Below are 11617 nucleotides of genomic sequence, written 5' to 3'. Positions count from 1 at the left end.
CAGCCTGAGCTAGAGTGAGACCTTACCTCAAAAAAAAACAAAACAAAAGGGCTGGAGAGATGGCTTAGCGGTTAAGCGCTTGCCTGTGAAGCCTAAGGACCCCAGTTCGAGACTCGATTCCCCAGGACCCATGTTAGCCAGATGCACAAGGGGGCACACACATCTGGAGTTTGTTTGCAGTGGCTGGAGGCCCTGGCACACCCATTCTCTATCTGCCTTTCTCTGTCTGTTGCTCTCAAATAAACAAAAAATAAATAAAAAAAGAAGAAGAGATGTAATAATAGCATTCAGGGAGTGTATATATGCTAAACATTTTCATAAGAAAAAGGTATTCTTGGAAGATAAATTTGAAAGTTGATGATTTACTAGCTGTTGTAGATACCTTCTTGTTGCTGGGATAAAACACCCAACCAGAAGCAGCTTATGGGAGGAAAGGACTTATTTCTGTTTACAGTCTCAAGGTGAAGCTCCATGATGACAGGGCACAGCATGTCATGAGCAGAGGCTGGACACCATCTCTGCTGCAGCAGATAAAAACCAGCAGGAGCTGGGGGGGTGTGCCCACCTTTAATTCTAGCATTTGAGAGGCAGAGGTAGGGTCGCTGTGACTTTGAGGTCACCCTGGGACTACGTAATGAATTCCAGGTCAGCCTTGACTAGGGTGAGACCCTACCTTGAAAAAATAAAACTTAGCAGGAAATTAAGCATTCACACTGCTGAACTTGAACTTGGGCAAGGGGAAGCTGGCTATAACACCCCTCAGCCTGCCCCCAACAACGCACCTCCTCCTGCAAGGATCCATCTCCCAAAAGGCATCAGCTAGAAACCAGGCATTCTAACACGTAAGTTTAATAGGGTGGACAGAGCATCTAACTTAAACTACCACACTAGCCTACGAGAAACTGCACATGAGGAACTTTTATTTTGAGGACACAGAACTCATTTATTTGAAATATCTGGTCATAATTGTAAAATCTTCCCATAACGGTATAAGTGAGATGGAAACATGGCGTGGAGGGAGAAGCCAGTTCTGCCAGAGAAAGAACGTTCCATTCTCATTGGGCCCTGGTGATTTGCATGATCCTGTGCACCCCTGCATGCCCTAGAGGAACCAGTGATGGCACCCACGGGAGATGAGCTCTGACCCACACTCCTGCACTCTCTGCCACTCCACTCATGCTCACCATGCAGTAATTTGGTTATGTCTCTTGTAAAACAATGTTCCTTCCTCAAAAGGCATGCCCATATTACCACTGTTCCTTACACTTATCCTTCAGAACCACAAAAGTAGAAAGGGGACTCTTAGATCCTTCCCTGCCTTTTGAGGGCCCCAGTCCCTACACCAGCCAAAGCTTCTGGGCCACTGGGTCATAATCTCTGCTCACGTGCAAGAGCATAAATTAGCTGTAACACCTCACGGGGTCAGCATCTGTTCCTAATCCAGGGAAAGCAGAGCCTGGAATAGACCTTTCCCTAGTAACATTTAAAGAGCACACGGGTCCTGTTGAAACCTTGGCTATACCCCTGGACTGATGACAGAGCTGGGAGATAACAAATCTGGTTCTAGCCACATGCTTTCTGGTGCTTTGATAGGGAGCCCTAGAAAAAAACAACAGGAACATTCTGGCCCATCCATTACTCTCACCACAGCTACCTCCCCAAGGCAACCATACAAGGGAGTAGGAGTAGCAGTACCCTTCACAGGCCATAGCTGAGGAGTGGCCACTTCCAGCTCTGGCTGGTAGCATTTTCTTCAGTTCTTACTGGGAACAGTGGATGGGCAAGAGAGAGGACTTCATTGAGTTATTCATTGAACCTCCACTGTGCTGCTCCTAGAGCCGAAAAAGCTCAGAATAGACAACTCCATCTGCTCACATCACTACCCCCACAGCTTTCCACAATTTGGAAAAGTCTAGATGCCCTCTTTAAGTAGGGAAGGTAGCTTGGGAAGACATGGGAAAAGTGCATTCTACCTGATCATGACATTTCATTCAGTGCCCACTGTGCCCAGGCTCTTTCAGGATATGAGGGCAGATAAACCACAGATCACATCCCTTTTCTCAGGTCTAGGACAAAACCAGAAAAGCAAGAGGGGAAAGGAGGGGCTGTGTGTTAGGAGGGTGAATGTGGAGACTCTCCCCACAGGGACAGAGCAGAGAGGGTGAGGGGCAGCCTGCTGCTTCCAGACACATGGCCACTGACCAATGTGTAGGTGTTCCCTCTCAGAATTTCACACCCATTGAAATTCTGATGTGAATTCTGGTTTGGAAGGGTCAGGTCCAAGGTCTTTAGTCCATTTCCCCAAAATACACATGACACAGCTGGCTGAGGCAAGGGTCAGGAAGGTTTCAGCCTGAGTCTGCTGCCTGTCCAGGATAAAAGGGACCAAAATGCCCACATCCCTTGGTAGGTGTCAGGCCCTGCTGGACCCAGGAAAGGTCATAGGCTGAGGTTGAGTGGGTTCAGAGCTCAGAGTGTCTGCTAAGAGAGTTGAGGGACTGCACTCCCCATGGAAGCCCAATGTATAATAGCTACTACCACCTTCTGAATCTGGGGGAGCCGGCCTGGTAGAATATTCAGGGCCCCAGTCCTCCTGTGGCAGGTAGGCAGATGGCTGTCCCCACAATTCCACACAGTCTGCTTGCAACACATGCTCTGAGCTGGAGAACCCTGGGAAGCCAGGGACTATGCCCTTCTTCAGACTGGAGAATTGCCAGAGGCATGCCGGGCCATAGGTGAGCACTGTGATGTCCTCCAAGACACTGGACTCTGAGCCTCCTTGTGGAGTGTTGACACCATCTTGGGTTGGTTGTGGTCTCACTCTGGAAGTACCTGTCCAGGTCTGCAACAGAGTTGGAGAGGGGCAGAGAGAATGTTCGGGCACCATATTCAAGGCTCACCCTGGGAGCAGCAGCTTCCTCGGGCAGGTCCAACTTTCCTCCTCCTCTTGAAAGCTCCCCTGACATACAGTCCTAAAGCCAAGCAGCACTTGTGTACAGAACATTCCATGTATCTTCCATGCGTGAAGCACCTGGCTTCAACACAGGACCCCGAGTCTCAGACCCTCAGTATCTCCCACCCATCCTAGGGCCCTGGACTCACAGTAGCATGAACTAGGGACAAATAATCACCTGATCACATGCTATCCAAGGCCATCCAGCAGTGACACAGATGGGTACCCTCTGAACCCCAATACACACACAAGACAGGGAATACAGTCAGGATGCCTCTGTAGGCACAGTGCAAACCACAGATCTGCATAGCCTCTGGCAGGGACCATGGTTCAGGTGCCTGTAATAGGAATGACACAGCCATCACAGCCCTTGTCCTACTTAGCTTTGCCTACAGTGGCCACGGCTTCACAGTCACATACATGGTCTTGAGAACAAAAGTGGACTTTGTCAAAATCCACATGCCCATTTCTTGTTTCAAAGAGACAAGGTGATTTTTATTGTCTTATAGATAGACCACAAAAGACAAAGAGACAGAGACAAAGACAAGAGGAACAAAAAGGGACAGGCAAGCCAGACATGGTGGCTTTGATCCCAGCACTCGGGAGGCTGAGGTAGGAGGATTGCTGTGAGACTACATAGTGAATTCCAGGTCAGCCTGGCCTAAAGCAAGACCCTCCTTCGAAAAAGAAAAAAAAGGACAGGCAGCTGGAGATTGGGGGCTCATGTGTAGAAATCTCAATACTTGGAAGGCAGAGGTCAGAGGAGTGCTGCAAGCTTCAGGCAGGCCTGGGCAAGCTGAGAAGCGATTCACATGCCTTTTTTGTTTTTGTATTTCTAGGTAGGGTTTCACTCTAGCCCAGGCTAACCTGAAATTCATTATGTAGTTCCAGGATGGCCTTGAACTCACAGCAATCCTACCTCTGCCTCCCAAGTACTGGGATTAAAGGGATGTGCCACCATGCTGACTTAAAAATATGTTTTTTAGTTATTTAAGAAGATAGAGAAAAAAAGCAAACTCTAGACACATGTGACACTTTATGCATCTGGATCTACATGGGCACTGAAGAATTGAACCTGGCCCTTCAAGGCTCTACCGGCAAGTGCCTTTAAGTGCTGATCCATCTCTCTAGCCCCACATGATGCCTCTTTTTTTTTTTTTTTTTTTGATGGAGGGTCTCTAGCCTAGGCTGACCTGGAATTCACTATGTCATCTCAGGGTGGCCTCGTAGCAGCTGTCCTATCTCTGCCTCCCAAGTGCTGGGATTAAAGGCATGCGCCACCACGCCCAGCCCACTTGCCCATTTTCAAGGTTTAAGTTATATGTTTTGGAAAACAGGACTGGAGAGATGGCTTAGTGGTTAAGGCACTTGCCTGCAAAGCCAAAGAAACTAGGTTCGAATCCCCAGGACCCACATAAGCCAGATGCACAAGGTGGCGCATGCATCTGGAGTTCATTTGCAGTGGCTGGAGGCCTTGGTGCGCCCAGTCTCTCTATCTGCCTTTCTCTCTGCTGCTTTCTCTTCCTCTAAACTTAATAAATAGATAAAAATTAAAAATATAAAAAAAGAAATTAGTCTTCAGAACTAGTCCCCCCTCCCCCCACCCTCCTGCCATCAACTGTCAGAGAAGAACCACAGGATAAAGAGGTTGTTCCTGCCTATAGCTAGGAGGGAAGCCATGGTTCATCAGGGAGGACCTTGACCTCAGAGAGGAGCTCAGGGCCAACACGGGAAAACCAGAGACAGCCCATGGGAATGCCACCACCCCACCCACCCAGGGAGCATGAGCTCCAAGAGACTACACAGTTGACCAATAGGACCCTCCTTACCTAGTGGTCCACTCATGGGCTGTGGTACCAGTGAGCTATTTAGGGGACCAGTAGGGAACAGGCTTGCCACAGTGGCCACTGGAGAAGCAGCCCAGGGGCCAAGGGCAGCACAAGTACAAAATACCCTTTCCTGTGCCCATAGCAGATGGCCCCTGTTTGCACCTTGAGCTGACAGCAACACAGCACAGGCAGCTTAGAATGTCTACAATTTTCCATCAAGCATGGCACCAGAGACCCAGAAACATAAGAAATGAGCAGCCGAAAATGCAGCAAAATGCCCTAAATTTAAACCCAGTATATATGCAAAAGAGGCATGGACAAAATCCCCCATGCTCACCTGTGCCCTGGTCCAAGCCCAAGTCCTATACAAGCCAGACATCTAGGCCACACTTGCTCCCCTGTTGTGCAGTACCTGCCCCTGCATTTGCCCGCCTGCCCCGACCTCCCTGCAGTTCCCCTGCACACACCTGGAAGTTCCCATTGTGCACACTGTAGAGGGAATGGAAGAATGCTGCCGGAGAGGGCACACTCTGGTAGAAGGTTCTTTTTACCCTGAAGACAAGAGGGGATAGTCAGAATCCACAGGACCCAGGTAGATTCCCCTCCAAATGCCACACTCTGAGGTCACTGGAAAAACCTGAGCAGCTCTCTTACCAACAGCAGGTATCAGTCTGTCTCATCTAGCTATTTCCTCTCCCTCTCTTGCTTCATCCAAACCTGTCCTCAGAGGACTAGGCACAATGGCAAACACCTGTCATCCCAGATACTCGGTGATGAAGCAGGAGGATTGCTTAAGCCCAGTCATTCACTTGAGACCAGAATATGTGAATATACTGGTGTGTGTACATGCACACACATACACCCACACATGTACAATCCAGTACACTCATAGCAGCCCATATAAAAATAAAAACCTCTGGACAAACTTTAAGACAGGGCCAACATGGCTTGCTGTGAACTCTCTGGTTAATGTTCTGTGTAATCAAGTTATACCACAAAATGTGTCCTTTACCAGCTGACCTTTGATGGGTTCAGGGCCTGGAAATGACCAGGATACAACTCTCAAATAGAACCAGCAGCTCCAGGGACTGCTTTGGTGCTGTGAGCAGATAGCCTGCAGCTCCCAACCCACCTGACATCTCTCTGAGCATCAGATCTTCCTGCTTAGGACTCGGTGGTCCTCCCATACAGATATTATGCAGGGCCCATCCCAAAAGTGCCCACCTCACCAGAGTCAGGCTCTAGAATGTCCCAGGGGTCACTATTCAGATACATGTTTCTTTTCCTAAAATCTGGGGATCTCCCTCATTTTACTTTCATCTCCTCTTCCCTTCTAGCTCAAGGCAAATTGTCATAGATTCCACTAAGAGATCCTCACACCCAAACAATACATTCTCAAGATGCAGACCCAGAGCTGAGTGTGGTAGCACACACCTGTAATCGCAGCACTAGGGAGGTGGAGGTGGAGGTAGAGGTATCAGGAGTTTAGGACTAGCTTGGCCTACATGAGACCCTATCTCAATTAAAAAAAAAAAAACAAAAACCTGCCAATCTGTTCTCACACATACACATACTGTTATACTTCTTGCATCATTTTCCATGGCTCCAATGAGCAGCTTACACTCTCTCAAACATCCTCTTGTCCTCTGTTCCACCATCTCTCCTTTTGTCCACTATTGTCTACAGCTAGACAATCTGCTCCCTGTGTCCTCCTAGGAACCTGACATATAATACATGAGGTGTAGGGCCTTGTCGAAGGTGGGCTCTTGTAATTCTTGTTCTCTGGGACATCCATAAGGACTGAGAACAGGGTCATGGGCACCTCGGATTCCCAAAATGGCATCATCAGGCATTTTACTGATGAGCCACACAGCAAACACCCCAGAGGCAGGAGACAAGACCTTAGATGCTTGGGTCCTGGTAACTCTGGGTCTCTGCACAGCTTGTTAGGAGCCACTATCACAGTTCTCAATGCCTTTTCTTCCCTGGCAACATAGGAACCTGTCCCAACACTGGTCATGTGACGACATGCAAACCCTACTCAATCTAGGACCAGCAAAGAGGATAGAAGAGGAACATAGCAGTGGCTCTCTTAGCCAGTAGTACCACATAACTACATATGTACATACCAGTACTTTCACAACGCACACTGACATACACTCTCACACAGGCACATAGTAACATGCACTACCCCATACACACCAATCAACTCACATACATGCATATACTAACATATGCACACCCCAGAGTACTCAGCCACATACACTCACACATGCATACCCCAACATTCACCCACACTGTCACACATGAATACCCTATTACATACATGCATGTATTCACATGCACTGACAATCTGCATTCCAATACATGCACACATGAACACTCAAATCTACACATGTTGGCTACCTACCTGGGTGACAGCTTGAACAGGAGGTGGCTAAGGCCAGTGAGCAGGAGAAAGACACACCCAGCAACAAGGGTACTCTCCGACCACCCCCAGGGTAGGATCACATGGTCTGTGGGAAGGAAGGGCCCACAGCTGTGATCAGCTTCACAGCCACGTTGTTCCCCCAAATCCACATGATAAAGGGTCCCCATTAGTGCCCTAAATCAAAGCAAAAATATTTTGAGATGGCCCTCAGAGGTTTGTGTCATGTGGCTCAAGTCCCTGGGGTAAATCTCATCAGGACTTCCTACTTCCTATCTAATATATGACTTATGGCCAGCACCCTGAGCAAAGGGCTGGCCCAGCCCTCACTAAGGTGACTGAGGTCCTGTCCAGCTTCAGACAGAAACACAGCCATTGTTCACTCTTAATTTGCTACAGGGTCCTTACACATCTTAGATAAGGGGAAAGGGCTTCCAGGCAGTGAAAGAGTGGAAAGACAGAGGACGATGCCCAGGCTGTGGCAAAGCAGCCACCACATGGCACTTACCCTGTCGCTGGGGAGAGGGGAAGTACACAGACTGACTCCACTCACTCCACTGGCCTTCAAAATGCTCTTCCTCTGCCATGTCATCCTCCAGCACTGCCATTTGGACACGTAGCCTGGCCTCATAAGTGGAGCCAGGGTTCAACTCAATGGCTTCCAGGCTGACCCAGGTAACTCCAACAATGCGGTCCTTGTGCCGGGCCCTCTGCAGGGTCATGAATAATTGGATGAGCAACAGACCCTTGGGAATGGACACATATGAACCAATAAGCACACTGTTGCACACTCCCATCTATAAGCACATGCTCACACTCACCATACTGACATAGTCCTACACATAGGCTTCTCAGTGCACACTCACCCATATAAGCTCATGGTAAGACACACTCATGTGCACTAATTTATAAGCACATATGTACAAAAGGCACATTTACAACCTACTTGCATAAACACAGGTACATGTATGGGTGGTTGTGTATGTGGGGGTGCAGGTGGGTGGGTGTACAGCTGGCATGTCTATCTCTGGTCCTTTCCCTCTTCCCCACTGATTCTAACCAGTCCCAGGTGAGAGATCCCAGGGAGCCACCCCAGTGTTACCTCCCAGGTCTCTTCTTGTCTCTTGAAGGCCAGCTCATAGCTGAGTAGTGTACTCATGGGCTCCAGGGCAGGACTAATGTTCCAGGTCAGGATACACTGGCCAGAGCTGACATTGCTCTGCAAGTCAGAGGGAGGGTCCAACTTAACTGAAACAGAGGACACATAGCTGGTGTGTGTCTGTCAGCATGGCCAGAATTTGGGATTGAAAACATTCCCAAGGGGCATGGTCAAGGTCCTTTCAAACCTGGGACCTCACTAGAAGACTTGTCCAGGAAAGTCTCATGGGAGACAGGCAGCAATGACTTCCTCAAACCCCTGCAGCAAAGTAATTTCCAAAACTTGGCTTCCTCACAAAGCAAATCTTAACAAATTCAGGAAAATTGAAATAATTCTGACCACAATGAAATTAAACTACAAATCAGTAGCAAGAAAGGCTATAGAGCATACACAAAATCATGGAAACTAAACAATACACTACTAAATGATGAATGGGTCAATGAAGAAATCAAAAAGGAAATCAAAAAACTTATAGAGTCAAATGATAATGAGAACACAACATACCAAAATCTCTGGGAATGCAATCTGGTCCAGACATTGTGGAAATCAGTGTGGAGATTCCTAAAACAGCTAAAGATTGATCTACCATATGACCCAGCTATAGCACTCCTAGGCATATATCCAAAGGACTCATCTCATTTCCTTAGAAGTACATGCTCAACCATGTTTATTGCTGCTCAATTTATAATAGCTGGGAAATGGAACCAGCCTAGATGTCCCTCAACAGATGAGTGGATAATGAAGATGTGGCACATTTATACAATGGAGTCCTACTCAGTGGTAAAGAAAAATGAAGTTATGAAATTTGCAGAAAAATGGATGGACCTGGAAAGTATTATAGTAAGTGAGGTAACCCAGGCCCAGAAAGCCAAGCGCCACATGTTCTCTCTCATATGTGGATCCTAGCTACAGATGATTGGGCTTCTGCGTGAGAATGAAAATACTTAGTAGCAGTGGCCAGTAAGGTAAAAAGGAGACATAAAGGGTAGAGAAAGGAAGGGAGGAGGATACTTAATAGGTTGATATTGTATATATGTAATTACAATGATTGTAATGGGGAGGTAATATGATGGAGAATGGAATTTCAAAGGGGAAAGTGTGGGGGTGGGGAGGGAGGGAATTACCATGGGATATATTTTATAATCATGGAAAATGTTAATAAAAATTAAAAAAAAAAACTTGGCTTCCTGTTCTTTCACATTCTACTGCTTCAAGTCTTACCTGTGCTTTTCTGGAGCACTTCCTCCTATGACTAGAGTGCATTTCCAGTGACTGTAGTCTCTACCCCAGCTGGCCATGACTCATCATCCCGTGTAGCCACAGGCCCTATCCTCCCCGGGTGCAATCTGTTCCCAGTACTTCCCTGGAGCCTATGGGCGAACTCCTGAGAACCAGAATAACCAGAGGCTGAAAACCATAACCCAAAGCACTGCTGGTAGGGCTTCTCTGCTCACCGTGTCTCCATGGTAAGAACTCTGGGTCCACCAGGCTGATCTGCTCCTGCCCCGAGATGCAATGATGAAAGGTGATGGTGAAGTTGTCACTTGGAAGCAGCATCTCCTCAGGGGGCAGCACTAGGGTACACATGTTGCCCCAGAAGGTGCACTTGTGCCTGCTGCCAGGTGCCAGGTTGCTGGGAAGACCATATGTCACCCCACACATGCTGCCATTCTGGGACCCCCATCCCCTCCCCAGGAGGGCCTGGTCCTTCAAGCCTCACCTGGTAAAGAGGAGCCAGGCATCAGAGTCCCTGGCCAGCTCTGGAGCTGACCAATGGCAGTCAATCCTGATGATGACGTTGCTGAAGCAGGTGAACACCCCAGTCCTTGGTCCTGGGGGTGGGAACCACAGGACCCCACAGGGGAGCTTCAGGGCTGAGCTGAGGTGGGTGGGAAGGATCTAACAAAGTGTATTCCAGAGAGATTCCAGAGAATGTGTCAGGGGCAGGCTAGAAGATCTGAGAGGGGCTGGGTCACTTGGGCACCCACGACAGACCCAAGAGCTGATGGGACAACAAAGACAGGACCTAGCACATTCTGCACCCATACCTTCTCCTGGGGCTAAAGAGAAACATGTCCCTCATCCCACTGCCTGGCTCTCCACTCAACTAATTCATGAAGATACTTTGTACCCAGCCCTTACCTGCTCCCTGCTCTGGTACAGAGACACCCCAGCAGACACAGGTGTAGGTCAGGAGCAGAGTGCCCAGGTCCCATATGACAGCTTTGCTCTCTGAGGGCCAACCTGCAAAGGATTGGACTGAGGGCCTCTGCCAAGCACCCCCAGCCTTGGAAGGAGTGCTCCCCATGAGACCTTGCTGAGCAGAGACCCTCACCTGTCACTTCTTTTCAAGCTTCACTGATAAACTGAAGCTCAGAAGAGTCAAGTGACCTGATCAAAGATTGCGGCCTTCATGATATAAGCTGTGCCCTCACATTCAGATCTGTTGGGTCCTCGACTCTGACAGCTGCACATCAATGTCTGCCTGTCCACCCTCTGTGACTGGAAGCTCCTCTATGCAACTCCCTGGACCAACTGTGTGATCTTCACTTTCTTTGTGGAGTGGGGGAGGGTGGGTTCACACATATGTGCTCATATATGCAGAGGCCAGAGGATTACCTCTGGTATCATTCTTTCACATTCTTTCAGGCATTGTCCACCTCTTTAGAAAGAGGGCCTCTTGCCAGTTGTGGTGGCACACACTTTTAATCTTAGCACTTGGAAGGCAGAGGTAGGAGGATCATCATGAGTTCAAGGCCACCCTGAGACTACATAGTGAGTTCCAGGTCAGCCTGGGGTACACTGAGACCCTGAAAAAAAAAAAAAAGAAAAAGAAAGAGGGCCTCTTGGGGCTGGAGAGATAGTTCAGTGATTAAGGCACTTGCCTGCTAACCCTAATGACCTGGGTTCCACTCCCCAGTAACCATGTAAGCCAGATGCACAGAGTAGCGTATGCATCTAGAGTTTGTTTACAGCGGCTAAAGGCCCTGGAATACCCATACTATCTCTGTCTCTCTCGTTTGTAGCTCTCTACTTGTAAATAAATAAAATATTGAGGGGCTGCCAGGCATTAGTACAGCTCCACCATGTCTTAAGGTGTCCTTTGAGATCACATTTACGTCGGACCCACAGCTGCTGTACAAAGTACTCAGTGCTCCTGAAAGTACACCTTTTGCAGCAGGCTTAAAGTTTGCAGCAGAAGAATTTAAAGTTCCTGCAGCAACAAGTACAATTATTACCAATGATGG

General features: G+C 48.3%; 1 protein-coding gene across 1 annotated transcript; it reads right to left on the bottom strand.

Moving 5' to 3' along the window:
- Nucleotides 1-2413: 2413 nt before the first annotated feature.
- Il9r (interleukin 9 receptor) lies at nt 2414-10677 on the bottom strand. The gene is made up of 8 exons (XM_004651957.3): nt 10512-10677; nt 10090-10201; nt 9824-10002; nt 8313-8458; nt 7719-7920; nt 7193-7298; nt 5250-5334; nt 2414-2842 (listed from the first exon to the last, which is right to left on the bottom strand). Exons 1-8 carry the CDS (start codon nt 10675-10677, stop codon nt 2414-2416), a joined length of 1425 nt encoding a protein of 474 aa, XP_004652014.3.
- Between the last annotated feature and the right edge of the window lie 940 nt (nt 10678-11617).

Source organism: Jaculus jaculus, chromosome 11 (genome assembly GCF_020740685.1).
Source record: "Jaculus jaculus isolate mJacJac1 chromosome 11, mJacJac1.mat.Y.cur, whole genome shotgun sequence".
NCBI lineage: Eukaryota > Metazoa > Chordata > Mammalia > Rodentia > Dipodidae > Jaculus > Jaculus jaculus.
Note: the sequence above shows the minus strand (reverse complement) of the source record. Positions and strands in the feature narration are given on the sequence as shown.